Source organism: Chelonoidis abingdonii, chromosome 17, assembly GCF_003597395.2.
Source record: "Chelonoidis abingdonii isolate Lonesome George chromosome 17, CheloAbing_2.0, whole genome shotgun sequence".
Lineage (NCBI taxonomy): Eukaryota > Metazoa > Chordata > Testudines > Testudinidae > Chelonoidis > Chelonoidis abingdonii.
The window spans coordinates 14,991,778-15,008,200 of NC_133785.1; the positions used below are offsets into that span (position 1 = coordinate 14,991,778).

Genomic DNA, 16,423 nt, shown 5'->3' on the forward strand with positions numbered 1-16,423 from the left:
ATAATTTTAACTCAAACTGCTTCCTGCAAAATGTTCAAGCTTGAGCCCGTTGTCATGTAGCAAATGAGACTGAAGGGACTGTAAGCATGTGTCATACACAGATGGTTAAGGGTTAATGTCTCTTTTACCTGTAAAGGGTTAAGATGATCAGTAAACCTGGCTGACACCTGATCAGAGGACCAATAGGGGGACAAGATACTTTCAAATCTTGGTGGAGGGAAGTCTTTGTGCTTTTTGTGTTGTTCGTTGCTCGCTCTTGGGGCTAAGAGGGACCAGACGTACACCCAGGCTTTCCCTATCTTTCTGAATCAGTCTTTCAGGTTTCAAAATTGTAAGTAATAGCCAGGCAAGGCGGATTAGTCTTATGCTTGTTTTCTTAACTTGTAAATGTGTCTTTTTTCTGGAAGGATTTTTACCTCTGTTTGCTGTAACTTTGAATCTAAGGCTGGGGGGGAGTCCCTCTGGTCTATATGAATCTGAATACCCTGAAAAGCATTTTCCATCCTGATTTTACAGAGATAATGTTTACCTTTTCTTTCTTTAATGAAAAGCTTTCTTTTTAATAACCTGATTGATTTTTCCTTGTTTTAAAATCCAAGGGGTTGAGTCTGAACTAACCAAGGATTGGGGGGGGAAAGGAGGAGGGATGGTTAATTCCTCCTTGTTTTAAGATCCAAGGAGTTTGGATCCGTGTGAAGCCTCTCCAGGCAACCCAGGGAGGGGAAAGTCTGGGGGGAAAAGGAGGGAGATGGTTAATTTCTCCTTGTTTTAAGACCCAAGGGGTTTGGGTCTGGGTCCCCCAGGGAAGGTTTTGGGGGAATAGAAAGTGTGCCAGACACTAAATTCTGGCTGGTGGGAGCGTACCAGATTTAAGTTAGTAATTAAGCTTAAAAGTGTTCATGCAGGTCCCCAGTTTTTGTACCCTAAAGTTCAAAGTGGGGAAAAAACCTTGACAGCATGGGGAAAAGAAACTTCTTCTCTGTCATAATGTCAGATTCCAGCAACGCATCACAAAGCAGCAGTGAAGTTTCAGAGGAAAGAGTCAGCCCTTTTTTGCCACAGTCCACATGATAAAAATAAATGCTGGACTTCGCTTAATGTGTATTGGCTGATGAAGAATTACGTAATCAAATCAGTGGAGAACTAACTGGAATACATCACCATTAGTATGGCAGGGAAATTAGGGGGGAGGGATCTGCTCACCATCTTAGATGTCTATACACAAACACAAGGAGTATGAGTACTCGTGGCACCTTAGAGACTAACAAATTTATTTGAGCATAAGCTTTCGTGGGCTACAGCCCGCTTCTTCGGATGCATGGAATGGAACATATATTGAGATATATATACACATACAGAGAGCATGAAACGGTGGGAGTTGCCCTACCAACTCTAAGAGGCCAATTGGTAGGGCAACTCCCACCTTTTCATGCTCTCTGTATGTGTATATATATCTCCTCAATATACGTTCCATTCCATGCATCCAAAAAAGTGGGCTGTAGCCCATGAAAGCTTATGCTCAAATAAATTTGTTAGTCTCTAAGATGCCACAAGTACTGTTCTTTTTGCGGATACTGACTAACACGGCTGCTACTCTGAAACAAGGAGTATGGTGAATAAACAGGAAAAACTGGAGTATTTGTCCAGAAGCTAATTTATGAATTAACTGGCATCACAGAGATGTGGTGGGCTAAATCTTATGACGAGAATATTGGTATAGAGGAGTACAATTTGTTCAGGAAGGACAGGCAGTATTAAAAAGGAAGGAGATGTTGCATTATCCATCAAGAAGACTACACTTGTTCTGAGATCCAGAGGAGGTGAGAGGCAGACCAGTTGAAAGTCTCTGGGTCAAGATAAAAGGGGTAAAATGATAGAGTAGACTACTAGAGACCTCCAAATCAAGAAGAGGAGGTAGATGAGGCATATCTACAACAAACAGAAATATTCAAAACTCAAGACTGGATAGTAATGAGGCACTTTAATTACCCAAGTAGCTGCTGGAACAGTAATATGGCAAAACACAAAATTTCCAATAAGTTCTTGGAATGCATTAGGAACAACTTTTTGTTTCAGAAAGCAGAAAAAGTAACTAGGAGAATTGCCAATTTAGGACATGATCCTGACCACCACGGAGGAATATGCAATTTGGGTGAAAGTGATCATGAAATAATAGATTTCAGGATTCCAAGGAAATGAAGGCAGGAGAGCAGCAGAATAAGGACAATGGACTTCAAAAAATCAGACTTTAACAAACTCAGAGAACTGGTAGTTAATGTCCCATTGGAAGAAAAATCTAAGAAAAAAAGAAGTCAGGAGCGCTGGCAATTGCTCAAGGAGATAATATTAAAAAGGCACACTGCAAACTATGCGATGTGAAAGAAATATAGGAAGAACAGTAAGAGGCCAATACAGTTCCATCAGGAGCTCTTTTATGATCTGAAAATCAAAAAGAAATTCTACAAAAAGTGGAAACATGGACAAATTGCTAAGGAGGGGTACAGAAGAACAGCATAAGCATGTACAGACAAAATCAGGAAGGATAAGGCTCAATCTGAGTTATAAAAAGGTTTATGATGACAAGATATTCAATACAATTAATATTAACAACAAGGGGGAAGAAAAACAAGCCAAAACAGGGAAAGGTCAGGTTAGAGAACATTTAGGCAAATTAGATGTATTCAAGTAAGCAAGGCCTGATGAAATTCTTCCTAGGGTATTTAAGGAACTAGCTGAAGCAATCTTGGAACTGTTAGCAGTTATCTTTGAGAACTCATGGAGGATGGGCGAGGTCCCAGAGGACTGGAGAAGGGCAAATATAATACATATCCGTTAAAGGAGGAAACAAAGGATGCTGGGAATTACAGACCAGTCGGCCTAACTTTGATATCTGGAAGGATACTGGAACAACTCATTAAACAATCAATTTGTATGCACCTAGAAGATAATAGGATTATAAGGAATAGCCAGCATGGATTTGTCAAGAACAAATCATATCAAACCAACATAATTTCCTTCTTTGGCAGAGATACTTGCCTAGTGGATAGAGTGAAGCAGTATATACGATGTATCTTGCTTTTAATAAGGCTTTTGTCATAGTCCCACATGAAGTTGTCAGAAGCAAACTAGGGAAATGCAGTCTAGTTTCATTTAATATAAGGTGGGTGCACAACTAGTTGAACGACCATACTCAAAGAGTAGTTATCAATGGCCAATGTCAAAATAAGAGGGCGTATCTAGTACTGTAGGTGTCATTCCTGGTGTGATACTATTCAGTATTTTCATTAATGACTTGGATAATGGAATGGAGAGTGTACCTATAAAATCTGCAGATTACACCAAACTGTGAGGGATTACAAGCACCTTGGAGGACAGGATTAAAATGCAAAAGAATCCTAACAAATTGGAGAATTGGTCTGAAATCAACAAGATGAATTTAAATAAAGATAAGTGCAAAGTACTTCACTTAGGAAAGAAAAATCAAATGAATACCCACAAAATGGATGATAATACTGCTCAAAAGGATCTGGAATTTATAGTGGATCACAAAGTGAATATAAGTCAATGTGATACAGTTGCAAAAAAAAAAAAAAAAAAAAAAAAAAGCTAATATTCTGGGGTGTATTAACATGAGTATTCTAGGAAAGACATTGGAGGCAACTGCCCCACTCTACATAGTACTGGTGAGGCCTCAGCTAGATTATTGTGTCCAGTTCTGGGCATCACACTTTCGGAAAGATGTGCTCAAATTGGAGAGAATTCAGAGGAGAGCAATAAAAATGATAGAAGGATTAGAAACCTGAGGAAACATTAAAAAATGGGTATGTTTAGTCCTGAGAAAAGATCAGATAACAGTCTTCATATATGTTAAGAACATGTAACAAAGAAGACAGTGATAAAACGGTTAACTACCTGTAACTGTTGTTCTTTGAGATGTGATGCAGATATGTGTTCTATGGAGGGGGTGGGAGGAGTGCCCCGTGCAGTGGAGCCAGATAACTTTGCCTCGCAGTATCTGTAGGCATAGCTCCTCCTCTGGTCATATGAAGGTGGCTCCACCCTGACCCTCTCAGCTCCTTCACACCAAATGTTGTAAGTGCAGACTCCGATGCAGAGTAGATGGGGGGGCGGCAGAAGTAGGTAACATTTTTCTTCGAGTAAATGCAGCTGCATATTCTATGTGGGTGACTTGCAAGCAGTACTCACAGAACATGGGGCTCAGAGACTATTTAAAGAAGGATTACAGAACTGCTTTCCCAAAGTTTGCATCTGATCTGCATGCAGCCTTAATTGCACAGTGGTTTGCAGAGATATGCACAGAGGACCACGTGGTCACCCTGCAAATGTCCAATATAGGAATGTCATTTAGAAATGTCGCTGACGTCACCTAAGCTCTGTGAAATGAGCTCATACCGCTTGAGGAGGTGTAGCCTGGGCTATGCTGTCATGATACAGGGAGTTATCCACCTGGAGACTCTCTGTGAAGGCCCGTCATTCGGTCTGCATTAGAAACAAACAGGCATGGTGAGGAATGGAAAGGTTCTGTTCTGTCAAGATAAAATCTAGACATCACCTAACATCCAGAGTGTGGAGCCACTGCTCCTCTAGGATTGAATGTGGCTTAGGAAAGAACATTGGTATATCTATAATGTGGTTCAAATGAAACTAGGATCCCACATAAGAGAAAAATTTGGAGTGCGGACACATGGTTTCTTTGTCTTTGGAAAATTGCATGTAAGGAAGCTCTGCCATCAAAGCATACAACTCGCACACTCTCCTTGCAGATGTTATCGCCACAAGTGAGGCAGTTTTCTGACACAGACGGGAATAAGAAGTTGCCAGAGGCTTAAACAAAGGTACTGTAACAGCTGCTAAAATAATATTAAAGCAACTGGCTCTTTAACCGGATAGGTGGAGATGAATGACATCTTTCAAGAATCTCACTGCCATAGGCTTTGAAAACACAAACTTCCCATGGCTAGGTGGATGAAATGCTGAAATTGCCATAGGTGGATCTTCAATGAACTAATCACAAGGACAGAAGACTGAAGGTGTAATAGGTACTCCAAGAGGTCCTGGATACAAGCCCGTGTTGGTTGAACTCCCAGGTTAATGACCATACTCAGAACCACTTCCACCCTGGTGGAGGGCTTCCCACTGTTGGCCTGCCTCCGAGCATCACTCCTCCTCATGTAACCATGCAGCATCCATTCTATGAAATGCAGGGTACTGATGGCTGGGTGAAAATCTTGAGTGTGCTACTGAGTCAGGAGGTCAGGATGAAGGCAAAGGGATCTGGAAGGTTGAACAAACTATGTGGGAGGTTGGAAAACCAATATTGTCTCGACTGCACTGGAGAATGAGCCTCAAGATGATCAAAATTGGAGGAATGGCATATAAAAGCGCCAATTCCCAGCTCAAGTGGACCTCCGGCTGTTTAAGAGGAGACATAGATGACTGAGTAGGCATAGTGTGAACTAGACAGGTCACAGGACATCCTCTCTTGACTTGCCTCTCGGTAACCAATCATCCAGATATCAGAAGATATGAATTCCCCTCTTCCTGAGGTATGCTGTTACTGTGACCATCCATTTCATAAAGACCCCAGGGGTGGAAGACAGGCCAAAGGGCTAGTGTTGGTCCACCACAACAAACCAGAGAAACTTCCTGTAGTTTGAGAGAATTGCTACATGAAAATAAGCATCTTGAAGGTACAGGGCAGCAAACCAGTCATTGTGGTTTAAGGCAGAAACTATTGTTACCTGGGTGACCATCTGGTATCTCACATATTAGATGTATTTGTTAATATCACAGAGGCTGAAGATAGGTCTCCCAAGGGTTTGGGAACCAGGAAATACTGAGAATATAATCCCTGTTCCGAATGCTTCACGAGGACCCAAAGGCCAGTAGAGACTGAACCTGCTAAAAGAGCAGTGAAAGGGGACCCTGAAAAGCACGTGGGAAGGGGGGATAGAGAGGAACTGTATGGAATAATCCTCTTGGATAGTGCTTAGGATCCAATTGTCTGTTGTAATAGAGTCTCAAACATTGTAAAAGCAGGTCAGTCAGTCCCCAAACCAGGGGAATGGAGGAGGAGGACGTACTCCAGGATCATTGTCCTGAGCACATGAGTCAGAGCAGGCAGTTGCTAGACGTTGTGGGGATGGTGAGTGGGAAGCAGAAGTGTAGCTGGCTATACCCAAAACCAGAAGACTGCCTCAGTCTCCTTTCTGAAGTAGTGGTAAGCAGAAGGATGTTTTTTCTCTTATTCTATCATCATGATTTTATATTTATGTTTCCTTCTATTTTATTTGACCGATGAGGGCAGATTTGCAATTTCAAATTTTTATTTGTACCTTATTAACATGTAAGAGGATGAATCCTGGGACATGCAGTTCAATAGACACCCAGAATCTCAGAATATATATTGTATAAAGAGAGACAAATGTCAGCTAACTTTTCCCCATGAAGATGATGAACTAAAGTGAACTTCTGCCCCTGGAATTCCTTTACCTAGGATTAAACCTTGAACTATTATGAAAGAAACCAATTCATTTAAATTAGTATACTTATCTGAATGTAAAGAGTTTATTTTCCTTTTATAAATGTAGTGTCTAACTGTTGGTGTTCTTTTAAAATGCATACCAATTCAAAACTTACAAATAAAACAGTTAAAATATAAATTTCATTCTTATTTTGTGTTTCATACCTTCAGAGTAAAAAACAGCCATGGAAAAGGAACTAGTGGAGAAGGCCATTTTTAACACTGAAATGGTTTATTTAATCACATTTGAAAAACATCTCAGCTGCGTAAACCATATTTAAACATCTAAATTTTCAAGCTATGTACTTTAGACATTACACATAAAAAAACCCCTAATATACTGGCTTATATTAAGGATTAAAAATCTATTCACATTTGAAAATGAAAGCTAATTTGGTAAGAAAAAAAGACTTCACACCAATAACCTACACCCCCACCTATATTTAAGCACCCTTCGAAACTTATAACAGCCTCTCTCTTTAGAATTGAAATGTACAATAGAAGGACACAAAAATGAGCATTAGGTCTGAGGAAACAGGTTTGAGGTCCCAAACTATCTCAAGACAAATTTGAAATTAGGAGTGAAAATAGTAAGAAGAAATGAGAACTGCCATATATAGACTAAAGACAAGGGAAATCTCAGCTACAGCTACACACCCTTGATGTTGTGGATTCCATACATGGGTCCAATCTTTCTATACTAATACATGCAAGACCACTATTGAAGTCAGTAGGTTCTTTTAAAAAACTGCAGGATCAGTGCTAACATAGTGTAATAAGGAAAATATGCCAAATGTATTAGCACATGGCAGGGTTTAAGCCGTTACACTATTTTTAACAAATTGAAAAAAAAGCCCAGGATATATCTTCTGCAAAGATTTGTAACTAATACATCATTTGAACTCTTGACACACTCTGTTAACTAAACATTTATATTGTATTGTATGATGAGCTTACCTCTGTCTGAAGTATGGCAGCTCTCTGTTCTTTGGCAGTAAGCGACTCTTTAAGCACTTCAATGTGTTGCTTGCAATCTGAATTCTGATTGCTAAGGGTTTCAAGTTTAGTTTGTAAGGCGAGAAGTTCTGATTCTTTCTTTGAAAGTTCCTGTTTCAATTGGTCAATCTGCAAAATTAAAAAACACTGTTTTACATCATTAATCTCCAATTTATACTCTCACAAGAGAGATAAGAATAAATCTCATGTGATGCAACCCAGATACCTTCTGGAGAGTCAGGAGAAGCATTAAGGTTCTGACACTGAGATGCTCAGCACCCACAACTTCTATTAAGTTCATGTTTGCAGTGTTGTTATAGTCATGCTGGTCCCAGGATATAAGAGACAAGAAGTGAGTGAGGCAATGTCTTTTATTGGACCAACTTCTGTGGTGAAAGTGACATGCTTATGAGCTCCAGAGAGCTTTTTTATGTCTGGGAAAGGTAATCAGAGCATCACAATGAAGTGAGCAATTAATATCTTTGCAGTTAGAGGACGAAGGAGGGTAAGTGAGTTATAGATTGTTGTAATGAGACATAAATCCAGTGCCTCTACTCAGTTCATGATTTTTGATGTCTAGCAGTTTTGAATTTAAGCTCCCAGGATTAACTTTTGAAGGTGTTGTGCAGGTCTCCTTTGAGGACGAGGTCAGATATGGAGTGATCACTTTGTGAAAAGTGTTCACTCACAGTTGATAAGATGATTTTGTCTTTTATCATTTTTCTGTCTGAGTTCATTAGAGAGTGGAGTGATTTTCTTATTTATCCACATAGCAGTTGTTGGTGTATTTGATGCACTAGAGGAGGTACACCACATGTTATAATGGGCATGTTAATTGTCCATTTCATTTTGAATGGTTTCTATACAAAGGAAAAATAAAGATTTCATGCATGTGTAGATTGAATGAAACACCATACTCCCTCCAAGACCACAGCTATCATTACCATTGGCTGGAGTGAGCCCAGGTTATGAGCATGGCAGTAAGAACTAGTGGTAGATGAGGAACAGGAATTTAACCGAGGGGTGGGGAACAGAGTGATGGAACTCTAACCATCTTCCACTTGCTACACAGTTAATGCCCTTCACCCTCCATTTTCCTTCCCTGATAGCTCATGTGGAGCTCTCCAGTAACAGGAAAGCCAAAGGAAAAAGTCATAATTAAGAAAAGGCTGGAGGGCAGGGAGGGAGGAGAGAATTGGGGGGGGGGAATTCCAAATGGCGAGTCTATTAGACTGTAAAAGTTGTGGAAACCCCATCACTTAGGACAGAGGTTCTCAACCTGATGCTCATGAACAGGTGTCAGGAGGATCACAACTACCTTGCCCTTCTCATATTGCTAAATGGGAGAAGTGTCCTGGGATGGAAAAGACTGAGTATTTCGAACATTTAAAACTGATCAAAGCACTGGAGAATATATTATAAAGAACAATCCTATATAGTCAATGACAAAACTGATATTCTTCTCAAGCTTCTATGTGACAATAGTGGATAAGCAAATTAGCTACTCAAATGATCCATTGTGAGATACTTAATATTAGCTATTTAAATTACCAAATGACTTCAGCCCACATGGGGCGGAATGGGCAGTAACTTTTCAGAGATATTATTTCAGGCTGTCCCTCTGCTAATTGTGGCAGACACTTGGTTTTCATTTAAATGTTCTTCCTCACAACCAAAAGGGCCAGACATTTTTATTTTAAATCAAAGTTCAAATGCTATGAAGATGACCAAAGAAGAGCTGGAACTGCCCTATCCATTCTGTCCTTTCAATTTAATCTCAAAGGCCACTTGGAAAATTCAGAAAAAAAAAAAGTTTGTCATGTTTAGCCATATCCTCAAACTCAAAACACAGTAATATGTCACAGCTGTAATTCTGAATTACATATTTAGGGTTATTCTTTTTTTCTCTCCACAAGTTTCAAAATCTTTTGTATCCACTACGTTGGAGAATTTGGCTGGTCACCCTTTGTCTATTGCAATAAATCCTAATCTATACAGGAAGCTAAAGCAACAGCCTTTATAGTCTTAATTTATCAAAAGAAAGAAAAGGGAGGGTAGAAACAAAAAAAAATACAACATGTACCGCAAAAATACTCAAGAAAAAATTTTCAGCTTGGAAGTAAACCTTCTTCTTTCCTCCCCATCATTTATTTACTTTGCCAGCACATGTAAGCAAGGGCGGAAACTAAAACAAAAAAGGTACACAAAATATAGACTGGGAAAGTCTGAGTATATAATATAAAGGAGGAACCCTATATCTGAGGCCAATCTAATTATATTACATGTTTTATACTAGACCCTTGTGGACATAACACACACCTAATTTCTATTGGAAGCTTTTCATAGTTTTGTTCATGACCCTACCAATACTCTGAGAAATCAACAAGCACGGAAAATGGCTTCGTTTTCATCACAGATATGCTCCCCATTGCTCTGAAACAATCTGCTCATTAGCAAGCAGTTCTGGTTTGAAGGAGGTCAAGAAAATGTGTGACAGTTCCCAAACACAAAGAACAGATCTGAGTTAGGATAACTGTGTCTTTGGCAAACTCTTCAATAAAAAATAAAAATAAAACAAAAAATGAAAATGAAAAAGAATGCAAGAACTGGGACCTCTCCCTTTAAAAGAAATATCTAGGACAGAACAAGACCTCACAACTTTTATCTGATACACTCAATTGTTAAAAGGCTCTTGTACAGTATGGTTCTCTGTAAAAAGTTAAGCACTTTGTTAAACAAAATCTTTGTCCTTGCTGAAGTGCACATGATCCAGTGAGGACCCACGCCTCTCTATTGGAGTCAAAATAAAACAAACAATGACCACAACTTCCATGTGAGTTAGAAATAAAGACTACAATTAAGATTAACCCAGACGTCTGGATATAGATTCTAGATCCAAGGTCAGAAGGGACCCATTGTGATCATTTAGTCTAACCTCCTCTATAACACATCACAAGCCACAGAACTTCCCCAAAATAATTTCTATAGCATATTTTTAGAAAGCCAGCCAATCTTGATTTAAAATGGCCAGTGATGGAGAATCCACCATGAACCTTGGAAAACTGTTCCAGTGGTTAATTACCCTCATTGTTCATGATATACACCATTATTTCCAGTCTGAATTTGTCTAGCTTCACTTTCCAGCTATTGGATAGTATTTTACCCTTTTCTGCTAGATTGAAGATACCATATATGGTATCCTAGGACCACTAATTGTCTCTATTCCTGACTGGCTCATTCTCTGGAGAAGTTTGGAGGTGTGTGTTTATTATTAGTGAATTTACAAAGAAAATACCTTGACGCTGTACAAATGCAATGTTTACTAATGGTCTGCATGCAGCTGATACACCTTCCTTTCTAGATTTAAATTAAGAAGAGATGCAAATTAAATACATATTATTTTCATATAACAGTATAAAGAGAATTCTAGCACCTAACCATGAAAAGAGCCTTTTTCTATTGTTTGGCATCAGTCAGGACTTATATTTATCAAAACTTCTTATCAGCAATCTCAGGTTCGACAGATCAGATATAATGAGATCTGCTTGCTGACAGCCATATAAATACTTTTTCCACCTTGAAAGGTTCTCTGATGAATGGCAGAACTAGTATCTTTTGCTGCAAATCTCAGTTGTAAGAGGAAGGACAGGGCTGGTGAAAGAAGTTGTACAGTGTTTCATCAGAATGTGACATACTTATCAAAGTACTGATCTGAAGGTTGTGATGAAACAGTGGTATGTATAACAGTCTTCTTCTCATTCATCTGCTCTTTAGAGAAAAGAACTATATTGAACCTCTTCCTCTCAAAAACACTGGAACTTCCCCTTTATATACAAGATTTTGGACATTATTTATACCTTAAAAGCTTCAATATCTTTTCTGAGATATTGTAGTAATTACATTGTAAGTCACAGAGAACTGCATACTTGTAGGTTAACCACATTTGAAAGCGTACTGTAATCTCACTAATGGTAACCCCACTTACGAGTTTTAAAAGACTGCATTGAACATAAGAAGTGCTAAAAAAAAAAAAACTTTTATATTTAAAGTAAGCTGCCAAAAGGGCCATAAGCTTTCATGTATCCAGTGGGAAGAATCTAAGACAATAGCTAAAACATGGCAGTTGTCACGGGATACTGAAGATACAGGAGATCCCACACGTTCTAAAATTAAGGTAATGTACCTTTTCTGAGATAGCAAATCCTAATACCTTTAATATCATACAATAATTTTTCTCATTGTCTCCATTTTACGCTTGGGATAACCAGGGCCGGCGCTAGGTTTTTTGCCGCCACAAGCAAAAAAAATTTTGGCAGTCCCCCGTCCCAGCCCTGGGCTCCCTCCCCCGCATCCTCCTACTGCCCCAGCCCTGGGCTCTTCCCGCACACACACACACACACACCCTGCCGCCCCAGCGCTGGGCTTCCCCCTTTTCCCCCCACCAGTGCCCCACACACACACCTGCTGCCGCCCCAGCCCTGGGCTCTCCTCCTCCCATCTGCACTCTCCTTCCGCCACAGCCCTGGGTCACTGGTAACTTGCTCCCCGGGCGGGTCATTCAGCAGGAATTTTGGATGTGCACAAAACAAAGACAGGATTGGTTCCCATATGGTTACAGAGCTGCAGTAAAGTGGAACAATTTTCAGCTTGTGTGATTGGAGGATATCTGGATGCATATTATAAGACTGCGTACATAAATGAGGAAAGTTGAGGTGCTTTTTTTATTATTCCTTTTGTTCCACTCTTCTTTCTATGGGGAATTTGCCAATACAATATCACTAGTCTTCCTTTTAAACAAACAAACCAAACAAACAACAAAAAGGCTAATGGCTTTTGAAATAGCAATTCCAGTCCTATAACCACTGGGAAGCATTTCTTGCTCAACTTTTTATCCTACTTTTTCTAACCAGCAAGTTATAGTGGATCAGTATATTGAATTTGGCAGAAAGAAAATAACAACTGCCCAAAATTGACCTTGACACATCCTGAATTTGAGGTGTTCAAATCTGGAAGGCAGGTGCTGGTGGTGTTTGTTGGGGGCTGTGGGGCCCACAGGGGACACGCAGCATGTAATGCAGCAGCGTGTCTGGCGCAGCGCGGAGCCAGACATGCTGGTCTGAGTGGCACGGTAAGGGGGCTGGGGGGTTGGAGAAGGGGTAGGGGGTTCCCTGGGGGGGAGTCAAAGGGACAGAGAGAGGTGGGGTTGGATGGGTGGAGGTTTCGGAGGGGAAGTCAGAGGCCAGGGAGAAGGGGGGTTAGATTGGGTCAAGGTTCAGGGCGGCAGTCGGGGACAAGCAGCAGTTGGATAGGCATGGGTCAGGGGTTTGATCAGGGGACAGGTAGGGGTTGGGGCCCTGGGGGGGAAGTTGGGGGGGGTCTCGGGAGGGGGCAGTTGGGGACAAGGAGAAGGGAGGCTTAGATAGGGGGTGGGAGTCCCAAGGGGCAGTTAGGGGCAAGGTCCCGGGAGGGGGCAATCAGGGGACAAAGACCAGCGGTGCTCAGATAGGGGGTTGGGTCCTGGGGGGCAGTTAGGGGCAGGGATCCCAGGACGGGGCAATCAGGGGACAAGGACCAGCGGAGCTTAGATAGCAGGTGGGGTCCTGGAGGGCAGCTAAGGGCATGGGTCCTGGGAGGGGGTGATCAGGGGACAGGAGCAGGGGGGGTTGGATGGGTTGGGGTTTCTGTGGGGGGCAGTCGGAGAGAGCGGATGGTCACAGGAAGGGGCTACCCTCCCTCCCTGTGGAGTGTCCTGTTTTTTGAATGTTAAAATATGGTCTCCCTACCATTCACAGTGCAACTCTCCACTCACAGCAGGCTGCTGTATGAGGTCCCCCTCCTTCCTTTCCAGTAGGTAGTGGCCAAGGGAACTGGGAAATGTAGTTCTTTTCTTGCTCCAGGGCTGACTCTATAGGCAGGGAGCTAACCAAGGAACTACAGCTCCCAGAGCCCCTGTTGGTTCTCAGCTCCCATGCTGGATCCCTGCTGCCCCTGCAAATGGGCTGCCCCAAGCAGGTGCTAGCTTTGCTGGTGCCTAGAGCCACCCCTGGGCATAACTAAGACTTAGAGAGTAAAATGATTTGCCTAGAAGCCAATGGGAGCTGCAAAGGCAGTGCTCGGGGAGGGACGGGGGCAGTGTGCAGAGCCACCTGCCGCTCCTCTGCCTAGGAGCATCCAGAACAGGTTGCCGCTTGCAGGGAATCACCCAAGGTAAGCACCCCCTGGATCCGGCAACCCGCACCCCCTCCCAGGCCCCCTTGTGCACCCAAACTCCCTCCCAGAGCCCCACACCCCATCCGGCACCCCAACCCTAGCCCCGCACCCAAACTCCCTCCGTCTTTGTTAACCAGCATTTTTCACTTAGCAGTACCCCTCATCCCCTCGTCATGCTAGATAAAACAGTTTTTACTATATCTTGACTTCAATAAGGCTTCTGACACTGTCTCATGAATTTCTCATAAACAAACTAGAGAAATATAGCCTAGATGAACCTACTATAAGGTGAGTATATAACTGGTTGAAAAAGCAAACAAAGTAGTTATCAATGATTCATAATCAAGCTGGAAGGGCCTATTGAATGGGGTCCCACAGGGATATGTCCTGGGACTGATTCTATTCAATATCTTCATAAATTATTTGGATAATGGCATAGAGAGCACACTCAAAGTTTGTGGACAATATCATGCTGGGAGGAGTTGCAAGTGCTTTGCAGGACAGGATTAGAATTCAAAATGATCTTGACAAACTGAAGAAATGGTCTGAAATAAATAGGATGAAATATAATAAGGACAAATGCAAGGTACTGTACACAGGATGGAATAATCAATTCCACAAATACAAAATGGAAAATGCCTAGGCAAGAGCATTTCAGAAAAGGATCTGGGGATCATAGTGGATAACAGACTAAATGAGAGTCAACAATTTAAATATGTTGCAAAAAAAAAACCACCACCCATAATTCTGGGTATATATTAGCAGCAGTATTGTAGTAAGCATGACATGAGAATTAATTCTTCCACTCTAATCAGCACTAATAAGGCCTCAACTTGAATACTGTGTCCAGTTCTGAGCACTATGCTTTGGGAGAGATGTGGGCAAATTGAAGAAAGTCCAGAAGAGAGCAACAAAAATTATTAAAGATCCAGAAAATATGACTTATAAGGAAAGATCGAAAAAAACTGGGTTGGTTTAAGCTGGAGAAAAGAAGTCTGAGAAAGGAGAAGTCTTTAAATACATAAAAGGGTGTTATAAAGAGGAGGATGATAAATAGTTCTCCTTAATCAGTGAGGACAGGACAAGAAGTAATGGACTAAAGTTGCAGCAAGGGAGATTTAGGTTAGACATTAGGAAAAACTTCCTAACTGTCAAGGCAGTTAAGAACTGAAACAAATTACTTAAGGAGGTTATGGATTTCCATCCCTGGAGGTTTTAAGAATAGGTTAAATAAATACCTTTCAGGAATGGTCTATATAATAGTTAGGCCTGCCGCAGAGCAGGGGACTGGACTAGATGACCTATCAAGGTCATTTCCAGTCCAACATTTCTATGATTCTCCACCAAGCCATATGGGCTCCACAGAAGCAGATAGCATGAACCCCTCAAGCAGCTTTTTCAAAATCCCTAGCTACAAATTTTAGCACACAAGGGGCTTTTCCAATTTTCACTTCAAAAATTATCAGCTCCACAAAATTTCACATAAAAATAGATGTTGGATGCAGAGGAATGAATGCAAAAAAAATCAAGAAAAAAATGTAGTTTCACAATCAAAATTGCTACAGTGATTTTGACCAGCTTTACTCTGTTTATTATGGCCAGTCTCAACTCCATTATAGTCAGCTGACTGTCCTTCCTCTCCCACATTCCCCTCCCCACTCACTGCTCCTTCTCATCCTAAAGGAACATATAGGTAAAATGCCTCCTTTTCCCACTTCCCAATATTCATCTATGTGAATGTTTCATTTCCCCCTCCTCTATCACTGCTGTCCTAATTTTTCCACTTTAAAAATCTGATCACCATGCACCTGTATTGTAGAAGCTCCATATCAGTACATTGTTACTTTATAAACAAACAAGAATATAATCAGGAACATAAATTTTGGAATAAACTTATCATAGTTTGTATTTTTTCAAAAAAACTATTTAAAAAAATTAAATTGGTTGAGAAAAGAGAATCAGAAAAAGTAATCCAACAGTACAAAAAATAAAATGTTGGGACTGCTCTTTAATTACATGGCAGCTAAACAAATGTAAATTAAGTGTGGTAAAAATATGCAGCTGGGATCACAAGTTAGGTGCCAAGTTTAAGTCTGATTATTTTAAAATAACTGAGTGGCAGTATTGTTTAGTGAGTCTGGGAGTTAGGTCCCTGGGGTTCTATTCCAAACTTTGCTACTAACAGGTGTGTGACCTTAGCCAATTCACCTAGTCTCTCTCTCTCCCCCTATCTGTAAATTGAGGATAACAATATGCATCAACCTTTGTAGAATGTTTTGAGATTCTTAAGTTAAAGGCACTGTGTAAGTGCAAACTATCAGAATTATAAAATTAATTTTTTTAAACTATTAGAATTTTAAAATACTGTACATGTAACACACATTTACAATGGAAACAACAACTCAGCATCATTTATGGCATAGTAGTACTAACCATAATACCATTATCAAGGTAATGAGAAAATTAACAATTAAAATGGTATGAAAATACTGTAGGTCAGAATGGAAACCAATAAAGTCATAAAGCAGCTTTGGGTAGTGAAAGCAGGAGTTATAAAGCTGAAAAAAGAGAAAATGAAGAAACCATATATAAGATGTGGAGAAAAAAAAAGAAACATAAGAAAGTGTAAAACATGAGAAATGTAGTAAATTAATTAATGCTTTTGCTGCTAAA

General features: G+C 40.6%; 1 protein-coding gene across 5 annotated transcripts in view; it reads right to left on the reverse strand.

Moving 5' to 3' along the window:
• Window positions 1-16,423, reverse strand: part of ERC2 (ELKS/RAB6-interacting/CAST family member 2) — a 903,595-nt gene that overhangs the window by 635,456 nt on the left and 251,716 nt on the right. For all 5 annotated transcript variants that reach the window (XM_075073080.1, XM_075073079.1, XM_075073078.1 and 2 more), the window contains exon 6: window positions 7,502-7,669. In XM_075073080.1, the coding sequence (XP_074929181.1) occupies window positions 7,502-7,669 (168 nt within the window). The remainder of the gene's footprint in view (window positions 1-7,501; window positions 7,670-16,423) is intronic.